Source organism: Lemur catta, chromosome 2, assembly GCF_020740605.2.
Source record: "Lemur catta isolate mLemCat1 chromosome 2, mLemCat1.pri, whole genome shotgun sequence".
NCBI lineage: Eukaryota > Metazoa > Chordata > Mammalia > Primates > Lemuridae > Lemur > Lemur catta.
In genome coordinates this window covers 141,235,822-141,258,765 of record NC_059129.1, presented here as the reverse complement: position 1 = coordinate 141,258,765, position 22,944 = coordinate 141,235,822, and the positions used below count along the sequence as shown (strand labels likewise).

The window sequence follows — 22,944 nt, the reverse complement described above, 5'->3', positions numbered from 1 at the left end:
ACCTTCTCCTCTATACTCTAACTACCTTAATTCACACTGGCTTTTTAACTGCTTTTCCAATTCCAACATTTCAATCCACTGACCTCACAATAACCCCCAAAGTGATTTTATTCTAAGGGTTGTCTTAACCCTTCTTCTAATTTAAAACACATGGCTCCGCTAGCAGCCCTAAGCATTAGGCATGTTTACTTAGCCTAATGGCCTCGTCTCTATGGAGATCCTGATCCTTATCTCCTACCGCCACTCCTTTGTCTTTACCCATACACCTCTAACATTTCCCTGACGTCAAGAAACATGCCTCTGGCCTTCTGCATAAATTAATACCGTTTATTATTGGAGGTTATGATCTGCTAACAATGCCCTGTCCCTGGTGAACTCTTACTCTCATTAGGAAGAAGCTCAGATGCCACCCTCCTCTATAGTCTTCTGTGATTGCCTCAGATATGCATTTAATCTCTCCCCTTCTCACAATATTTGTGCCTTGCACATACATACTTCCTCAGTTGTATTGACCATGCTTTACTATAATGTGTTATTTTATCTATTTGATTTACCTATTAGACCATCAGCTCCATGAAAAAGAAGACTTTATCTCTAATTAACTATAGATTTCCAACACTTAGAGTACCTGCCACACAATAAATGCTGAACAAATTAACAGGTAAATACTCCTACAAAAGTGTCAGTATTGCTTCTTCTCTGGCTATTTACAACCTAACAAAAAAGAATGGAACACAGGACCAGATCAATCTTGTTAATAAATTCTTAGTTCTCAGATTTATTATAATCCTTAATGACAATAGCAATTATTTTAGTGAGAAGTTGACAAGCTCTACAGTTTTAAAAGTGGACGTCTTGTAAAAAAAAAAAATAACACATACTTGGCATAACAGGGATACACTTTAAGGACAAAAATAAAGATTGTTTTCTTAGACAGCATAAAATTCCCAATTAAATGCTTGAAAGGAAAAAATTTCCTCTGCTCCTTAAAACGTAGACATTTAAGCTATTATAACCTGACATCAACCAAATAAAATGTTAGCATATAACCACTAAAATATAAATTGGGAAACACTTTGAGTATTTCTACTTAGTAATCTGCATGGCACCTAGGAAAACAAAATTAGTCTATACTTTCACGTTCAACATGTACTTCTGCATTTAAATTAGTACATACTTGGGTTTCCCTAACAGGAAGAATTTCTAAAATAGGTGCAAAATTTTTAAAATGATTACTTGTGATAAATATGGTCAGGGTTAAGATGTATCTGTATAAAGACTTTAGGCACCATAAATGCTTTTTTTCCTAGTATAATGACATCAGAAAAAAATGTTTATTTAAAGCTCTATAAAATTCAGCAAACTTTCTATAATAAAATTCTAAAGACTTCTTTTGGCAGTCTCTACAGTCCCAGCCTGTTAACTCATCTGCTACAGGCAGGTGGTAGAACCACCCCTACCACCCAACAGGAAGACCACTCCACCTGAGAGACCCCACAGCCAGACGCCCAGAGGCACTGAGGAAACTCTTTCCTGTTGGTGGTACAGGGTAAGTCAGTACAAGTCCAGACAGAAAGGAGCAGACATTAAAAACCCAGCACTTAAGAGGAAACAGCAGTTTCCTTAAGAGAAGACCAAGGTGAAAAATCAGAACACCTGGCTTCAATTAATACTGACTGAACAAAGGAAACAGAGGGAACCATAAAGATACCGTAATGCAAGATGTCATTAAGGTCCTCTGGAAAATAATAAATTAAGATTTTTTTAAACAAATTCAATAAAAACAATGAAAATAGAATGAATATTGCCAAAAACTGAATAATTTATAAATTACACAAAATACTACTATAACTCAAAGCAAAAGGAAAAAGGAATAAAAATTTTGAGGAAAAAGTAAGAGATATGGACGTCAGATTTAGACAGTCTAACAAAAGACTAATAGGAGTTCCATAAAGAAAAAAAAAAGACGAAGAAAGCTTTTGGCATATTCAAGATATCATTAATATGTGAAGAAAACAAAACCAAACCTCTTTGAACAGGGAAGAACTCAAAGTACAATTCACTTACCTTCTCTAAAACACTACTCAAGGAAGTATGATAGAGTCTAGTCCAGTGAAAATTGGATTAGAATAAATATCTCAAAACAGGGGAAGAAAAATACCAAAGGAAGTGACAAGCCATAAATCTAACAAAGCTTATACAGATTGAGCATCCCTAATCCGAAAATGTGAAATCCAAAATGCTCCAAAATCCAAAACTTTTTGAGTGCCAACATGACAGATTTGGAATGCTCACTTGGTATGTATTCTGCAAATATTCTAAAATCTGAAATTGGGAATACTTCTAGCCCCAAACAGTGCAGACAAGGAATACCCAACCCGTATAGTTAGATACAACTCCAGGATGATAATTTGGTTATGAACTATAATTCAAGTTCTAGAATAGAATATTTAAAAAAATTTTTAAAAGTACACTATAAGGAAAAAAGCTGGATCCTAAACTCCAAATTATTTCAATAAAACCACAGAGTGGGGACAGGGGCAGTGTGGTGTGGGAATGGCGTATCTGTTATTATTTCATTCCAGTGAGGAGTACAGGATTAAAGATGGTATAAATGCCCTGATCAATTCAGCCAAACCAGGAAGACTCAATAATATAAGGACATTAATAAAAATGTGTAGTGATTCTTATAATTTTATGTTGCCTCATTACTCAGTATGTTTCTCATACCAGAAACAGGGTTAAGTCACCCCTGACACGGGTTCCTAGTTCTACACCATCTCCCAGTTCCTCAGTGTGGTCAATCCAGATATCCGCCTTATAGAACTTACTCCTGGTGACCACGTCCACATGAGACAACCACACACAGCCTACTCGACTGGCCCTGACCCTCACGCTCACTTGTACTGTGCAGACATGCTGCAGTGACTACTGCTCGGTCACAGTGTGACCTCCTGAAATTCACGCCCACTTGCTTTAGACTCACCAAGTAAACCTCCCCATGGAAAACATGTTTAGGTAACACCCTACACCCAACAAAAGTCTTGGTCCACAGATCCCTCTCTCCCCCTGCCTGTGCTCCCTGACCTCTGTACGTGTGGCCTCCAGGCACGCCCTGTACCCCTAAGGACCTGTAAGTAATAAAATTCTCCATCTGTGTCTCCTCTAATCATAGGAGGGAGGCTCTCTATCTTAAAGATCCTGAATTAGACAATGAAATGTAATTATAATCATAATTCCAATGTCATTTTGTGTGGATTTAACAAATCCATAATGAAGTCCATGTGCAAGAAAGTAATGTGCAAAAATTATAACAGCCCAGAAACTTCTGAAAAGACAGAATGAATGGGGAGAATTTCCCTACAAGATACCAAACCTTACCTAATAAACCTACTGTTTAAAATAGAAAAGTACTGGCACAATAATAAACAGATCAACAGAACAGAGAACGATACCCAATTATCTATGATAATTTAGTATTAAAAAAAAGGTAGGCTGCAGTTTAAGTTGGAAAATAACAGATTATCTAAGGAATGTCACAGGCAATTAAAGGGTTCTTCACACTGTCACAAGTAATCATTTTTTAAATTATGTAGCTATTTTAGAAATTCTTGCCTGTTATGGGAAACCGAAGTATTTATTAACTTAAATACAAAAATACATGTTGAACATATATATTTGGAAAAAGAGATTCCCAGTGTATTAAAACCTAAACATAGAGCTATGTATTAGGTTAGACCATATAAAATTCCCATTTTAGTCAGTTAAAAATAATCAAATATTGGTAATTTAGCACAGGTCAAATAATGAGAATGCTGGCAAGACCGTGGTGGCAGCAGGATTTCAATTTCCCTCCCCACCCCACATACAAATAGAGCAATTAGGACAGCAGAACGCAGCTGCTGTTTAGTGCACACCAACAATGTGTGACGCATTTGGGAGTCAGGGAAATTCAGATTCATACCCAGGCTCCAGCACCTTCCTCCTGGTTGTGTGCCCATGCCTCAGTTTCCTATCTGTCCTATGTTAACAGTAGAACCTGGTGGTTCAAAGCTGCCTCCCTCATGGTTGGAGCTCAGTAATTGTTACCTGGTTGCTTTTATAAGGTCACTGGATTCTCATAACACTGGTGCAACAGGTGTTATCAGCCCCTGGGAAAGCTGAGGCTGAGAGAAGGGTCCCAGTGAGTGAGTGCCAAGCCTGCCTGGCAAGCCAGACTTGCCCTGTGACTTCAGGTTGTCTCCTGGAGTGCCAGTGGAAGGCTATGAGACATATCTATGATAAAACTAGGGGACAGGTATCTTTATGAACCCCAACATAGAAAAAGTAGTGGAAAAACAATGCAGTATCTGCATGTCTGCAAGGAAAGCAGAAGGAATTAACAGGGTGTCTGATGGGCCTAAAAGGGCAAAATCCAAAATCACCAATGAGTACTGAATAGAAAGCTCGCTGTGTCTATGTGAGAATTTCATTGATATTGGGATGATTCTGGCACAAATTCTTGAGTGAAGTCAAGAGGTCAGCAATAAAGTCTGAAGGGGCTAGAGTGGTTTAGGCCCCATGAACTCTTAAAACTGGCACCCAAAATTCCCTTCCAGGACAAACCTTCGCACCAAGAAAAAAAAATTGTTGGAGTGAAATCCAGCTGACCAATAAAGGACAACAGAAGTAAACAGAAGAGAAGATCCAGAAAAGGGGGAGAGGAACAGTCAAGAGATCTCAATCAACAGAGCACACTGTTTAGCGCTTCAGGAGAGGGAGCTCAAAGCTGTAATCCTAAACACATTCCTAACTCTTCTCTCCTTAAAGTTCATGCTATCATGTTTAAAAATAAACAGAAAAGGGCTGTGGTAGACTCTAGTACACGGTTATTATAAGCAAAGGGAGAAAAAGGAGCAGAGCAACCCTCCAGACCATGAAAGCATGCCAGAAAAATATGTCCACTAAGTGGACAAGAACTGTAGTCCAATTTCTGAAATGAGCTAAAAGAAATTAAGAAAATAGAAAATATAAAAGAATGGCATACACTACAATCAAAAAAATTCAAATTGATAGAACTCAAAATGATTTTTTAAATTTTAAATCATTTCAAAAGCCAGGCATGGTGGCTCAAGCCTGTAATCCTAGCACTCTGGGAGGCCAAGGTGGGAGGATCATTTGAGGCCAGGAGTTTGAGGTTGCTGTGAGCTAGGCTGACGCCACGGCACTCTAGCCCCAGTGACAGAGCAAGACTGTCTCAAAAAATGAAGCAAAAAACAAAACAAAAATGAAAGGAACACAAAACCAAATAATCAGAATAGATAATGCCTTCAAAGAAATGAGGTAAAAATGAGGAAAATTTTATAAATTGAAAGGAAACAAAGAAAAAAAAAAAAAGATGTGACATGAAGTGAAAGAGAAGATAGGCAAAGTAGATCCAAAATACATAAGTAGTGGTTCCCAAAGAAAACCAAATCAATGAAACAAAAATATTAAAACTGGAAAAAACTCACTTGAGACTTAAAAACTGACAGAAATCAAAAACTCTGAAACTATGTATTGAAAGTGTACACCATGTATTCAAAAGTAGCAAACTGAAAAAACCAATACCAAGTTAAACTAGTAGAGTTTAAAGAAAAAGAAATCCTTTAGGTATTCAGCAAACAAACCAAGGCTAAGTAAAAACAAAAAATCACATTGTCATCAACTTTTCAACCTCAATGCTTTATGCCAAAAGATAATGAATAGTAAGTTTATTCATGGAAAGAAAATATAAGCCAAAGATTTTTATGGCCAGGCAAATGGACTTTCAAGTATAAATGTTGCAAACTGTTAGAAACATCCAAGATCTCAGGAAATACTGTTCTCATGAGCCCTTACTGAGGAATCTACTAGGGAACAAGTGTCACACAACCAAAATGACTCAAGAGACTGGGATGTAAGAATTAAAGACGAGCCTTAAAGCAAAATCCAAATACTCCATCTATATCTCTATATAAATTTCTATCAACTTATCTATCTACACATACATTCTATCTATCTACACACACATACCCCTGCACAACTAAGACTAAATGGCAGCTCTAGGGAGAGGTACTGTCAACATGGCTATATGATCTCACAATATGGACATACCACAAGTATCAAAATCTGGAGAGAAAGAGGTGGGCATAGAAAATACCTTAGCATTTCACTGGAAGTAAAAAAATTACTTCGGATGAAAACATGAGGGAAAAAAGGATAATTCCAATATAGTTCAGAGCTGGGAATCAACATAACAACTAAAACATGAGGGAGGGGCAATAATGGTATTACATAAAGATATTAATATATAAAGATACCCTTGGGGGAAATGAGCCCATCTTAGATACTAAAAGTAAATAAATAAACAAAATCACATAACCCAAAAAAGCTTCTATTAAAAAATGGAAGGATAAAACATAAAATTTTTAAAAAAGATTATCTCTATCAGAGAAGCTAGATTTCTTTGAAAATACATTATTTAGTAGATTTACTTTCAAAACCAAGTATTTTACATAATTCTTGTAAAAGGATAAATTAAAAACCAATACTTAAAAATAAAAAAACAAAACTTTAAGAAATATATGAATGGAAAAATAAAATGTGGTATAACCATACAATGGATTATTTGGTCATAAAAAGGAATGAAGCACTAATACACACCACAACATGCATGAACATTATGCAACTGAAAGAAGCCAGTCACAAAAGACCGTATGTTATATGACTCCATTTATATGGGTAGGCAAATATAAAGAGGCAGAAAGTAGATCAGTGGTTGCTTAGGGCTGGTGATAGTGGACACAGGGATTTGGAGGTGACAGCTAAAGGGTACAGGGCTTCTTTCAGGGACGACGGAAAATATTCTAAAATTAAATAGAAAGGATGGTTGCAGGAGCAATTGTTGCACAACTCTAAATATGGAAAACTGTTGAATTGAACACTACAAAATGGTAAGTTTCATGGTATGTAAATTGTATCTTAATATAATTATTTTTAAAATACAACCAAAAGGAGAAGAGAATCTAACTGTATATCTAGTTAGTGGCATAACCATGAGGAAAAAATGTTCCAAAAGTCTTTAAAATGCAGTAATGTTACATCCCTAGATGTTTTTACCCTAAGGATGAAGAAAAAAACATTTGAATGGTTTTCCAGTAATCATATTGTTGGCAGTGATATTCTGAAATTGTTGTGTGTATGTTCTGGAATATAGCCAGTATCTGATATTCTAATGCTATCATACCCAGTATCACTGAAAATTGAGATTCTCACTATAAAAGAAAGGAGATGATATAAAGATTAAGAGGTGATTAAGTAAAAAAGCTTAAATCCTGAATTTGAATTGGAACTATGAGTATGAACTTGTGGGGAGTGTGTGTGTGTGTGTGTGTGTGTCTGTCTGTCTGTGTGTTTTCTTCTGTCCACTGAAGAGGACTAAAGTAAAGCAATGACTGACCATTTCAGTTGCAATGAACAATGCTGGTGCCCCGACTGCAGTACTGGAACACTAATAAAAGGAACCAGGGCTCCTTAAAAGTATACTTCATTCTTAATCTGGAGCAGATGTGCAATACAAGCCTAGAATAGTTTGTTATACCAGATAGCAGGGGGCCATCAAAGACTACTTACTAGGATTATAAAAAAAACAAGGAGGCCGGGCGCGGTGGCTCACGCCTGTAATCCTAGCTCTGGGAGGCCGAGGCGGGTGGATCGCTCGAGGTCAGGAGTTCGAGACCAGCCTGAGCAAGAGTTGAGACCCCGTCTCTACTAAAAAATAGAAAGAAATTATCTGGCCAACTAAAAATATATATAAACAAAAAAATTAGCCGGGCATGGTGGCTCATGCCTGTAGTCCCGGCTACTCGGGAGGCTGAGGCAGTAGGATCGCTTAAGCCCAGGAGTCTGAGGTTGCTGTGAGCTAGGCTGATGCCACGGCACTCACTCTAGCCCGGGCAACAAAGTGAGACTCTGTCTCAAAAAAATAAAAAAAATAAAAAAAATAAAATAAATAAATAAATAATAAAAAAACAAGGAGTCAAGCCAACTTGACTATGTTCCCATTGTCCAAAGATAGGACAATGTGAACATTAATTATAACAATTACTTGGGTAGATTACAATAATGACTTCAATAAATGGAAACATCAAATATGTCTAAATTCATGAGTCCAAAATCATATTAATAAAATACTAATTAGTCACCAATAAACCAACTCTTTCTTTTAAAAAATAGTAAATAAAAGGGAAAGAATCAAGCACATTTATCTTGTCATTCATGTTCAGCTATTTCCCTGAGTAACCAAATAATGGAGGACAAAAAGTTTCTCCTTATAGCAGTATCTAGTAAGTGAAGCATTAGAAATGAAGAACCTAATCAATGAATAGGAAACAAGAGAACTAGAATATCCTCACAGTTCAACCCTTAATGAATTAAGGAATATAGGCAATGATCATCAACTACTACTAATGTCACAAATAGGCAGTCAGACGTTGTGTGCCCTGATCGAGTGGCGTTAACACGACAGATCAAGAAACCCTGAATTTGATCAAGTCACCCAATTTTACAGCCAATTCACAGAGAACACAGAGATAACAAACACGTTAAGGACTACTGGGGATACCATCATCAAAATTCAGACTGTGGGAGACCCTACAGGATAAATGACCCCATTTCTTCAACGAATACATGGCAAAAAAGGAGGAAGGGAAATCTGCAGACTAAAAAAAGATCTCAGAAATATAATGAACAATTACAACATGGGGACATTATTTGCAAACTGACTCAAACTGTAAAAAGGAAACCATTACAATTATGATACAATAGAAATATGAATATTAACTTGGAATTTGATGATATCAAGGAATTACTATTTTTTAAGTGTGATAATGGTATTGTGGTTACAATTTTAAAACAAGCCCTTCTACAGATAACAATACTGTATTGTACACTTAGAAATCAATTAAGAGGGTAGAGCTCATGTTAAATGTTCTTACAACAAAATAAAAATAAACCAAGTCAGCATCTTTCAGAGAAACACACTGAAATTAATAAAATATGGTGATATCTGAGTTTTCTTAAAAATGACAAGAGGAAGGTGTCAAGTGGCTGCAGGTAGTAGCCATGAGTTGACAACTACTGTGCTGGGATATAGATTCGTGGGGTTCATGGTATTATGCTGTCTACTTTCACATATGCTTAATATTTTCTGTAACAAAAAATTTTTAAACAATGCAAAAATAATATAGAATTTTTTATAATCTTCGGTATACATAAAACAAGATAGTCATAAAATAGTAACTGACGTGACTACAGCAAAACTTTACATTTCTATATAGTATAAAGCATCAAAAACAAGTTAAAAGACAAATCAAAATATTTACAGCCTTCATAGAAAAATGAATACCCATAAATACAGATTGCTCCAAAAGACCAGTAATAGGAAGACAAGCCAACAGAAAATGGGCAAAATAAAATAAAAAAATTGAAAAAAAAAATGCTAATAGCATTAAACATGAAAAACAGGCTCAATGTCACGAGAAATTAAGGAAATTAAAGATTAAAATGAAATCACATTTTTTACTGATCATGGTTGAAAAATGAGGAAAAATGGATTTCTCCTATACTGCTGGGGAAAGTATAAATTAGCATATTTTTAGAGAGCAATTTGGCTGCATCTATCAAAGATGTAAATGCGCATACTCTATGACCTAGCAATTCCACTTCAATTAACCATTCTTACAAAAACAGAATAAGTTCACAATGGGGAATGTGCAAGAATATTTATGGCAATATTGTTTACAAAAGCAAAAAAATGCCCATCTGAAATGGGTAAATTATGGTACATTCATATTAATATAATGGAATACCATGTAGATGTTAAATGGAATTGAGGTAGAGCTACACACATACACCTATACAGACAGATACAAAATAGAGAATATGGGGGGAACCCCATAAGTTGTAGCAGGGGATGTACAGCATTATCACATTTGTTTTAAAAAAATAATATGCATTATATAACAAAGATATATATTCACAGAAGCACAGAAAAGTCTAGAAGTTCCAAACCAAAATCACCACTCTGAGTAGCTGCAGCGGACAGACAAGGACTTTGTTTCTTTATATAAATAAATAAAAGAAAGCACGTTATTTTTTAAAATGAAGGACTAGACACAAATAGTCTTTATGTTACCCTTCAAAAGTCAGTTTCTGTGATTCTATCCTAGGGATCATATCACAAACTGAAATTCCTACAGGGGCCAGGCAGGTGACAGAAAAGGGTGACTCAGGTGGCCAAGAGAATAAGAAGGATGTGCACTGAGGTAAATGGGAGCACTTATGCTACTAGCCCGCTCCAGCCAGTGGCTGCCATGAGGGAATGTGGCCCAGTGTTGACAGACCTCCCACTATTCAAGGGAACCCCAAAATCCTGATTTTCATGTGAGATCTTCCCATTTTCTAATGCTAGCCACTGAGTCAAAAAATATTTAAAACATCACGTGGGACAGATGTAACTCTGGAAGGCTGTCAAGAGCATACATGAATTTCATAGCCAGAGTTCTGGGTTCATATCCTGGTTCTGCCATTTACTGGATGAGTGACCTTGATCAAATTACTTAACCCTCACCCAGGCACACAGCCAACATTCAGTTAATGCTGGCTACTAGTCTTCTTAATATTACTGTTGCTGTGGTTCTGTTACCACGGGATCCAATTCTCAGCTGAAAGCTGGTGACTTCTGTCCTACCTCTGATCTTATATAAAGTTTGAGTCAGTTGGCTCAGCGCAGTTAAAAGTAATATAGCACAATTTCCTATTTTCCTTCATATGTGTCTTTTAAGAACAAAAAAACCTATAGGCAAATGAGCAAGTATGTGCTTGTTAGGGTGTCACTTAAAAAGTTCTTATAACTTATTAAATCAGACGGCATGACTGGAGCAAATAAAAAATTAGCTATAATAACTATATTAATAAGCACTGACCTTAAAGGCAGCGAGTGGGGGAGTACTGGAGGCTAAGTAGTCTTTCCAGTGGGCTGACCCGGAAGTCCACTGGTGCTGGTCTGGCTCCGCGTGAGACACGTAGGAGGGTCTGTTAAGAATGCCAGTGCTCACGTCCTGTGCTGGGAGGGTCTGATTTGGCCCCCTCCAGAGCTCACTATGGGTAATGCTCATGTGCAGCCAGATTTGGACACCATGTAGCACACACAGCATGGAGTCTGGTGTCCCAGAATCCATCTACAACTCTATGATTTTGTGAAAGTTATCTATTCTCCCTAAACCAGTTTCCTTATTTGTAAAGTGTAGAGATAACACCACTACTTTATACGGCTGTTGTGTCTAGCGCACAGTAAGACTTAATAAGTGGTAGCTGTTACTATTCATTTCCTAGTTTCTACATGCTTTGCCCACTTTGAATACAAAAGTTTCTTATGTTTACAGGAAAAAATTAGCATAATTGTTGTTAGAATCCAAAGACAAGCACTATTTAATCAGCCATTAAACTTATACTAATTACATGATCATTTCTAATTTTTTAAAAAAAGCAAGAAAGTAGCCAAAAAATATTCCTAGTATTTGAGGTAATATGTAGGGTAATATGCAGTGAAAGACTGTTAAAAATTTTTTATACATTAAAATATAAGTATTCATTTTATTCTTCTTCTGAAAATATATACATTTCATAAGGAAAGTAAAAATGGAGTTTCTACAAAATCCTTCAATAATATTCATTTCTATTATCAAAGAAACCATAAAAACAGTGCAAAATATAAGATCTGCACTATGTATAATCTGTGGTACTGCTCAGTCCAGATGTTTCCAACAATTAAGAATAAAAACAAAATAGTCCTCAAACTTACAAAGTTATACTGCCTAAATATGCCCTTGAAATACATATTATTTGGCAGAGACTAAAAAGTAGAATACATTTTAAAAGTAAAAGAACAGTCTAACCTATATCAATTTACAGTTAGCTTCAAGGGAAAAAATGCAACAAAACTTTAAAAACTAAAATAGCTTATATTTCACTTGTATAGCATTTTACCATTTGTACAAGTATCTTTTTAAGCCTCACAACAACCCTGTGAGGTAGGTAGAAAGGTGTTCTTATACCCATTTTATAGACACAGAGACTTAAAGTTGGGAAGATTGTCATTTACAAAGTTATGTGGTAAAATAGAGCCATAGCAAGGAATGGATCCCAAATATTGGACTTCAAAGTTGTGGCTCTTTCCCCAACATACTTAGTAAAACAACTAAAACAAAATAAACTGGGGAGTGTACACATGCTCATATGCACACGTATATATATGTCTCCCCTTATAGAAATTATGTTCCTGAAATAGGAATAAAAATAAAATCTTACTTTCCCACTGAGTTAATTATAATTTCAGAGCCTCATCTTTTATTAGCTTGGATTAACCTCCAACACACAATTCCTGTTTTAGCTGTGTTACTCTTTCATTATTTGACAAACATTTAACATTTTATCAACCAAAACTTAAAACAACACGGGCTTCTGTAGTTCATTTTTTGAAAAGCAAATAATCTACAGACAATTCTAATAAACAGTGTTTAATTCATATACTTTATCAGCTTTGAATTTGTGGGGTTTTTTGATAAGTTAACTTCTTCAGTTCAATCTCAATTAGTCAAACCAAAGGAATATACAACTTTGATGGGAATTCAAAACTATGGGTAAATATATTATTGTCCTTTCCAATGTGAGTTTTAGTATAAAATGTAGGGCTAGGGCTGGGTGCAGTGGCTTACACCTGTAACGCTAACACTTTGAAAGACTCAGGCAGGAGTACTGCTTGAGGCCAGGAGTTTGAGACCAGCCTGGGCAAGAGAGAGAGATCTCATTTCTACAGAAAGCAGAAAAATTATCTGGGCATGGTGGTGCACACCTGTAGTCCCAGCTACTTGGTAGGCCGAGGCAGGATCACTTTAGCCCAGGAGTTGGAGGTTGCAGTGACCTATGATGCTGCCACTGCATTCTAGCCTGGGCAACAGAGTGAGAACCTGTCAAATAAATAATTAATAAATAAATAAATAATAAAATAAATAAAATAAAATAAAGTAATAAAATAAAATGGAGGGCATTCATGCTCAATCTTTTCTTGTCATAGCACACCTAAGGGATGCAACGCATTCCCATTAGTAGCACTGGTTAATTGCCACAAAGAGTCTGGAAGGGAGAAGGAGACAATTTGGGGAAGGCATGTAAAGAAGTTTACAGAAGCCTCACATGCCCACCCTGCCCTCACCTCCCATGCACTCTTCCCTGTGAGAACCACTGAATTAGAGATGAGGTTACACAGCAGATCCTATGTATCCACAGGATATGTTTCCATGGATTCAACCAACCTCGACAGAAAATATTTGAAAAAAAAAATTAAAAATACAAATAAAATACAATGTAGTATAACAATTTACACAGCATTTACATTGTATTAGGTATTATAAGTAATCCAGGGATGATTTAAAGCACACAGGACCATGAGTGTAGGTTATACACAAATACTACACCATTTTGCATAAGGGACCTGAGCATCTGAGGGTTTTGGTATTTGTGGGGATCCTGGAACCGATGTCCCCATGATACCGAGGAATGAATCTACTGCTGGGCTTTGTTTCATTCATATTACTTCAAAACTAGCACTTCACGATAAAAATTCAACACCAGCTGTGTCTTGCCCCATGTGTCCTTGATGGAATCAAACCACTCTAGCCAGAAACCTAGACCAAAGTAAGTTAATTCACCATCTGAAGTATAAGACAAATCGTTATTACACATCTACAGTTTTGCTCTACTGATTCTGAAACCTGCCTCTAATAAAATCTTATCATAGTTATTCATGGACTAAGAGGAAAAAAGTTTATTTGCCCTAATAAAAAGATATATGTCAAAAAATCATTCACAAAATTAAAATACTTTTTAAAGAAAATGACATATACAAATTCGTTAAGATTTCTAATCAAAGTAATACTCAAACTACATTAACCTCTAGCTACAAAGTATTGGTTCATTTTGTAAACATCTTGCTGTATTTATGTGAGTGTTTGACCCCCTTCCTCTTAAGAGTTCACAATCTGGCTATCAGAATAAAAAATAAAAATCTTGCAAACTCAGGCTCTCTTTAGATGTTTTCCATCTTTAAGAAATGCCTTCCATTTTATCATCTGACTTTAAAGCAAGCCAGACTGTATAATAAACTGAAGTTAAAAAAATAAAAATAACAAGTATACACAGTCAGCTCTCTATATCTGTGGGTTCCACATCCATGGATTCAACCAACCAGAGACCAGAAATATTCAGGAAAAAACCCTGCATCTGTACTGAACATGTACACTTGTTTGTCATTATTTCCTAAATCATACAGTTTAACAACAATTTACATAGCATTTACATTGTATTAGGTAATATTCGTAATCTAGAGGTGATTTAAAATATACAGGAGGATGTGCATAGGTTATATGCAAATACTACATCCTTTTATATTAGGGACTTGAGCATCTGAGGATTATGCTATCCGAGGGAGGTCCTGGAACCAATATCCCTCTGAGACTGAGGGACAATTGTACACATGTATGCATATAGATACTACAATGAAAAATCACACACTGACACAGGTGTAAGGAACTTCAAAGACCTGGGTGCTTTTACTTTTTGCCAGATGAACATGCAAACTCATCAGAAGGTAAAAATTGCTTGTACAGTATTATTCTGGACTCTCATGAACAATATCCCACAATATGCACCTTTCTAGTTTTACCACCTTTAATATTATAGTAAGAAATATATGCACTGTTAAGCTATCAAAATCAAATCTGTACTGTTTTCAAGCCACTTCCTCTAGTACACATGTTCCTCTTACAAAAATCTTTACATACCAAAACATGTATGTGATAATAACCAAGACTTCCCTTAAATTTCTATCATCTACACTGAACACTTAAAAACTTATCAAATAGTGTACACTTTTTTCCTTTGATCAGTCATATTTCTCTACAATTCACATTTGTTTAAAATACAGTGATCAAAACTAGACATGCTACTCAAAAGGGAATAAATGATTTCAAAGAATAAAGAAATATTATCCATGACCTTGGATGCCATACTCATTTAAAAATACCTGAGCATGATGTTGACTTTTTTACCAACCCATACACAGCTTATGGTCATCTGTGATCGTGGCTTTCTTCCTTGCCTCTTTAGTTATACATGGCCTGTCCGTCTCTATCCTGTATTTACATGGTTGAACTTATTCTCTACACATACCACCCTGAACTTAAATTTCATGTGGTTTTTATAGATTCATTTCCCCCATTTGTCACAGTACTTTATAGAAATGCTTAAATCTATAATTTATAATAACTGCCATTTCTATCTTCAAATATTAGAAAATGAAGTACTTAATGATCAACACAGCATACAGTGTAATTTACAGTAAATAACAGAACTAAGGACAATACCATACTAATACCTACTGGAAACCTACCTCCACTGGGCAATCATTCTTCACCAACGCTATACGTGCCCTTTGCAAGGAACCATCCATTAGCTTGTGAAGTCTTAAAATCAACTTTCTTAACCCCATCTGCTTCAGTGCTTTGTCTACAAATGGTCTATAAATCGAAGTCAGACAATGTCTACTAAAGCCTGCTTCTGTGCTGCAGTCTGGTGCTCCCCAGCCAACAGAATCATCCTCAGATTCAAGCCTCTCAAACTTCTTGGAAATGTAGTCCTGAGACTGGATTTCAAAACTGTTGTCTACAGGCTGTCTGATTTTTGGTACCCTGGGATCAGAGATTTGTTCTTCTTCACTCTCATCTGTACTACTTTCCAATTCCTTCAATTCTCCTTCTGTGTCATCACCCTCATATTCCGGCTCATTACCTTTGGATGGTCGAGGGGAAGGGATTTCAAACACTGGCCAGCCAATGTCTGATAAATTCTTGATGCCCAAAACAGTGCCCATAATCCTTAATTTCTGATTTAAGTCTTTTGTGATGTTTAACCACAAGCAGAGTGCCTGCACCCTGTCCTGGAAGTCTTTTGCAGCATATTTTTCATAGTCTTTTTGAAGAGCCTGCAATGATGGATAAAGTGCTTCTATGTATTCTAGCAGCTCCATTATCCGTTTCACCTGCTCAAATGAGACCCTCTGGCGTTGGAGATGCTCATGGTATGTTGAGTAACCCACAGTCTGTGTTCCATGAGGGGCTTTGCCCTGCCCTTCTACTGAAGTACCATTAAAACTAGCTCCATTTCTACCAAAAGCAAAGCTCCCATAATTAACTTTGAAAGTAAGGATTTCATTGATAATATCTGGGATGGCTTGACGGGCTGTATATAAAAAGAGGTCTTGGTCATTAATGGTCCGTCCTGCATGCCAGGCTTGTAGCTCTAACCAGATCAGTTCGTTAGATCGGTTAAACCAGAAAGCAGATGTATTTTCTTGTCCTCTTTGCTCCCTGTCCTTCTTCTTTGAGACTGAGGTAAGCTTTAGTAAAAGTCGTAATGTTTCAAAAAACTTTAAACGATCTGCTGGGCAATCAGTCCTAGAAGTCTGACGAGCAGTTCTGGCTATAGGCATGGGCACAGATACCGGAAGCTTAGCGTTGCTACAGCCAAGGCTGAGGTAAGGCTTATTGAGATCCACATCTGGAATTGATTTTTTTGGCAAAGACCCACCCACTGAGTCCAACATGAATGAGCATTGTGCATTTTTTTTATGATCACGCTCTGTTGTTCTAAGAGTTGCTCGGATCTTTTTCTCCTGTTTATAGCTGTATTCTTCCACATTCTCCACTGTCTTTCCAGTGTCTTTATGTGGAGGCTGATTTGGTGCATTCATTTTTTCTATTAAAAAAAATAAACAGAATATTATATAACTCTAAAAATACAAAACTACTCTCAGTATTTTCAATTAAACTGACGTTCACATGTACTCACACTTTCAGGCTGCCATTGAAAGAAGAAAATCATATATGCTGAAAACTAAAAGAATCAAAATATATGCATATTTCTCTAAATTTAAAAAAATATTTTATTCATTTTCCTTGCTATAACATACTTGCTGTATTCTCTTATATTCACAATAACCTAAATCTAGCACTATGCTAGAAATCATAAACAGATGCGTGATCCATACCTTTAAGCGTGAGATGATCACTAGGGCAAAGATGTCCCAGAATATCAAACAGTAATCTGAAGGGGCTTACAGATCTTCTAATTCAACGTTCTCAAATTTCCATATACATTAAGAATCTCTTAGGTTCCTCCTAACATGCGCATTCCTGGGGCCACTCCCATTGTCTCTGATTCAACATGGCTAGAATGACACATTTTGGGAACCCACTGAACCCCATTCCTTTATTTTCCAGGTAAGGGCTTTACAGAGATTGTCATAATCTTCATAATAACATTATGATGAAGAATGCCACAGAACACAGATGGTTGGACAGATGGTAAATGTTAGAACAGGGATCCTAACCCATATTGGTGCCATCGCACCATCCTTACACTTGTCAAAGGTGCTCATCACGAAGTACTCACTGACCAAGGAAAGGCTACCACGCCGAGTGCCATAAAAGATTACCGCAAGAGCAAGCACTTGGACTTGGGACCTTGAAGAATGGATTCAGCTTAAATAGGGATAGCAAGGAAGACAAGAGGATGTTTCAAGCCAGCCAAGAAGAACATGACAAGACACACAGGCAGAAAATAGAAGAGTTTGACTAGAACAGTGATTCTGTATATGGTTAGCCTAGAAACATAAATTAGAACCTTGATAGGCTAAGTTTGGACTACAGAGCTAAAATACAGATTTAATTCTACTCTGGTTAACAATAAACATTTCTCTAGCTGTACAGATTGAATCTGACATGATCATTTTTACCAGCTCCATTTTACATCAGTATTATATTCTTTACAAATACACATTCTAATTTCACTACTGTTAGCAAAGACACACATTCACACACACATATACAAGTACATATATACACATATATATGTATACACACACCCTCCTCGACATATTTGCTAATGATAGGGAAATTAGTGTGTACATATATGCACAAATTCTGATATAACAAAATATTTGCTCTATCTCTATAATCTGCCTGTAGCAGTCTTTTAATAGTGCTGCAAAATAAAGCTGATAATGATTACAAGGCAGATTCACTCCGAAAAGGGCATTGGCTTAGGTTGTGTTTTAAATTCCTATTTAACCTATTTAAACTACAAAAGGAACTGAATTTACTTTCTTCTGCTATATTAAAAAAATAAACAAAAATTTAAATGTAAGATGGTTTGACTCTCTTTCTCTTAAACCAATCTTAAGGACAGCTGTATTTGTCTAAATACTATCCAAAACTTCACAGAATCTTAATTGCTGTAATTTGGTAATGAGTTACTATTATCCAAAAGTATAATCTCAAATAACGCCACGGCTAAATTCTATTACTCACCAAACTATGACATCAAGCCTGGTCAGGGAGTTAATTCAAGAGCTTACTGGCAGGTTGCATTAGTTAGGATGTCAGATGCAGACTTCTTTTAGCTAATAAGGAGCTAATCATCCTTACCCAGATATTGTAACATTGTTATCATACTTTTCACAGTTTTTAAAAAACAAATGTTAACACTTTGAAAAATGTCTTCAACATTTACAGGGAAACAATATCAGGAAAATGCAAAAATTGGGTAAAATATGGTTTTGCACACATCTAACTAGCAAACGTTTTAAGTCCATCAAAACAGAGGAAAAAAACATTGCAAACATTGACCTCAATGTTATCCTATATGTCCAGTTCCCACACCCCAGTCCTCTTCCTCTCTCAAGGACAAACACTATGATCAATTTTTTGAACTTTCTTATCTAGGGGTTACAGATTGACATTATACAGATGCTCCTCAACTTATGAAGGTGTTATATCCTGATAAATCCAGTGTAAGTCGAAAATATCTTAAGTCAAAAATGCATTTAATATCACCTAACCTACCAAACATTAGCCTAGCTTATCTTAAACATGCTCAAGACACTTCGTTTGGCCTACAGTTGGGCAAAATCATCTAACACAAAATCCATTTTAAAGTTATTACAAAGAATTTTGAATCAAAATTCAAAATTCAAAGTATGGTATGTACTGAATGCATATCACTTTTGCACATCATATAGTAAAAAAATCGTTAAGTCAAACTTGACATCCTAAGTCAGGAACTATCTAGAAATCACAAACAGTGAATGACACAATTAATCTTTTTTGCAAGACTCTTTGTATCCATTTGCAGCAACTTCTCCAATGTCTATTACCAGAAGTAGATTTGCTGGGTCAAAGACACAACTAGCCTCAAGTTGACTGTATTAACAAATTACTTCCCCCAGGGATTGAGACAATGCACACTCCCACCAAGCTTGTACAAAAGCTGCCATTTTCTCATTTTTGCTAGTATATGATATTGCTCATTATTTCAATTCCATTATATGTAAATGTAATGTAAAATAAAATAGTCGTAAACGCTGCAAATAATGTATCCTGACATCTAGATTAGGGAGTTGTAACTATGAAACTCTGCTTCAGAATGAACAAAGGCAAAGGTTCAAAATGAAGAGGGGTGGGGGACGGGGGTGGAGAGGGAAAAAAAAATCGAAGAACAGTGGACCAGAAACAAAATTTTGAACAAAATAAGCTATCTTAAAAAAAAGGTGGTCAATAACTATGAAAATGATTCTATAGATATGTTTTATTTATAAATAGTAAAAATCGCAGCACAAAATACCAATGCTAAAACATAGCAGTTACACAAAATGACTTTTTAAATATCACACAACTGTAACAAAGGTTTCCCAATAAAATAGTAACTTTCAACTTTTGGTGAAGGCTGGGCCACGAGAGGGGCAGTGCCCAGGTTGCAGTTTACAACACCTCCTCCCAATTATTTAAACACTAATATCTCTGTTGCTAAGAAGGGACTGTGTAGATGTAATTAAAGTCCCTAATCAGTTGACTTTAGCCTAATCAAAAGGGAGATTTTCTTGAGTGGGGCTGATTTAATCACATGGAAGTCCTTTAAAAGGCCTTAAACCCACCACCATGTCATGTGCCTATAATCCTAAGTGACTCGAGAAGCTGAGGCAGGAGGATTCCTTGAGCCCAGGAGTTCAAGGCCAGCCCAGGCAATAGAACAAGAAATCGTCTCTAAAAAATGAAAAATAAAAGGTCTTGACCCTTCCTGAGGCGATCTGTCTGTCCATGGCTGGGTCTGTACACCCTCTGTCCATCTGTCATCATAGGTAGTTACACCTGAAGTGGAGCCACAGTTTCTGCTGGCCAACTCTCTAGGAAACACCCACATTGGACTAGGAGGTCCAGGACAAGGCACTGTATTTAGAGCCCTGGACAGGTTGTAGTGGGACTGACTGCACAGGGTAGTCCCCTCAAGGCCCAAGTGCACCTGGCAGCCATGTGGGAGGCATCCGAGGAGAAGGTGTCCTGCTCTCTCATGTCACCTGGTCTGGAGCTGCTGCCACGATGGCTGCAGTCCTCCTTGGAACCTTTACCCACGATAGGCTGCCAGCTCCCAGCCCTACCTTCACCCTGTGCCAAGTGAGCCCCTGGAGCCAATGTCCTCCCTGCACAGCCCTGTGAGTGGACAGACTCTGGGGGCTCACCCACCCATTCCCTCCCAGATACCTGTCAGCTGGGGGTTCTGGGCCTCAACAGGGCCAGGGGAGGGGTCACCAGCAACCCAGGGGTGCCAGCAGCCTGCATAGCCCCCAGAACTAGATGCCCACAGGCAGGTGCTGGGAAGGTGCTGGATTGGTCAGCACCCATGGACTTTAGCCACAAGTGGTCAGGTCGGGTCCCAGGAAAGTGAATCCTCAAGGTAGATGCCCTCAGGCAGGCGCTAGAGGTGGGGCTGGTCCTCCTGCTATTACCTAGGCTGGAACCCGCCATCCTCTCCTCCCAAGGCATCACTTCGAGCTCTGGCTCTCACCTTGGCCTTCTCTTACCCACAGCCTTCTCACGCTTAGTGCTCTGGCCATGGCTGCTTCACCTTTTCCTCTAAGTGGCTCCCCAGCTTCTGATTAAGTCAGCCTGGTGGGGACAGTCTCCCTTTCATTAACTCAACATCAATGGATTAGAGAGGTTAATTCCACCTGCCAATAGCACAAAGATGAGCGTTTGCTCAACACGGAGAAGGCGGGTGTGCCTCATGGGAGCCCCTGCCTCCCTTCCACCCCTGCCTGCAAAAGGTTGGAAATTACTCTTACTGGGCAAACTTGACGACATTCACGGGCTGTTTTAAAATCATTTTCTGTAAAACCAGTGTACGGAGCTGGAGTTGGGGGAGCGTCTCTGTTCTTGGCTAGTGTGGAAAGGACCTTGCAGTTTTCACATTGATTTTGAATTTGTTATTCAGTTTTATCCTTTGAGCGTAACACATCTCAGGATGAGCTGTTTTTGAAGAAAACCTTGCTAAACATGTGGTAAATATTATCTATCTAGGTCAGTGCTTCTTAACCTCTTTTGGGTCACAGACTGCGTTTGAAAATCTGATGAAAACTATGGACTCTACTCAGAAAACTGCACACTTGCACATAATAAAATCTGCACTCAGTTTCAATGGACTCATTCCTCATGACAGAGCACTGACAACTTTGTTCTTTGATTCCTTGCATTTTGTAAATGGTTGCATTTAATTAAATATTGTGATTTAACTGAGACATTTCTTTTCTGAAACTATACACACACACACATGGTATTTATATTGAGCCTCATATTTCCAGTAATCATATTGGCCTTATGTATCAACCACAATTACCAATTATATTCTCCTTGTAAAGATAATTATAAAATTAGAAATAGGAAAATTTATACAACTAGAGTGGCAGAAATTTTAAACATTAATAATGTGGAACATACAAAGGAACAAGGTACTCATACACTGTTGCTAGGAGTATAAGAATGAATAGTCCTTTTGAAGAATGACATGCACAATATCCACCAATTTTAAACGCGCATACCATGATACAGCAATTCCACCGCTAGATATTTAGTCCATAAAAATACTCCACATAAGATCAACGATAAATGAATAGATATGCTCCCCACAATAGGATTTTTTATTTGAAAATATGGAAACATCCTACAAGGAAAATGGTTGCAGTGACCAAAAGAATGCCTTAGTTTAAATGTGCTCATACAGAACAAGAGTCTCCACCTACCGCTAAGTAGAAAAAAGCAGTTGTAACATATACTGGATGTTCTAATTCAACTACTTTTATAAAATTCTACAATATTTATTTATGGTGTGCATCTCTCATATCAAAGAGCTTGTTATTAGCTAAGTGGTCTTCTTAGTACCAACGTCTTATCTATAACTTCTCTGTCTTTATCATTGATACAGGTCTGCAGGAACTTAGCACTATCATAATTCCATCAAATAACTTTAGTGAGACTCAATTTTCTAATCACATATATGCACCAAAATTAGAGCTACCAATTTTCTCAAGATCTGAATTTACAATTATAAAAATAAACCTACAGCATTAGTAGCTACTCTGAGCCTAAGAATCACATCCACATAGTAAGTTCATGACAATGGCTACCACCGCTAAAAACAGTACTACTGGTTATTGTCCCCTCCTTCAAATAGTGTGCCCTCAGTTACCTTTTAAGTCCTTTTGTTCTTTCAGGAATGCTCATGGTATTTTTGTATTTTTGAGGGAGAGGGACTGGAGGAAGCAAAGGCAGTATGACTGACCAGAGTCTAAATCCCCAAAGCTTTACAATGAATGCATGTAGGAGCCAATCTCCCAAAGTAGCCAATGAATTACACCTCCTGGTCCTGTTGCCCTGAGTAGTCCCCTCCCACACTGAATTTTGGCCAGCCTCATGCAACTAAAAGAATGCAGGAGAAGTG

At 37.2% G+C, this 22,944-nt stretch overlaps 1 protein-coding gene across 7 annotated transcripts in view; it reads right to left on the bottom strand.

Moving 5' to 3' along the window:
• Nucleotides 1-22,944, bottom strand: part of MAP3K4 (mitogen-activated protein kinase kinase kinase 4) — a 107,631-nt gene that overhangs the window by 45,796 nt on the left and 38,891 nt on the right. For all 7 annotated transcript variants that reach the window (XM_045544698.1, XM_045544695.1, XM_045544696.1 and 4 more), the window contains exon 3: nt 15,509-16,872. In XM_045544698.1, the coding sequence (XP_045400654.1) occupies nt 15,509-16,872 (1,364 nt within the window). The remainder of the gene's footprint in view (nt 1-15,508; nt 16,873-22,944) is intronic.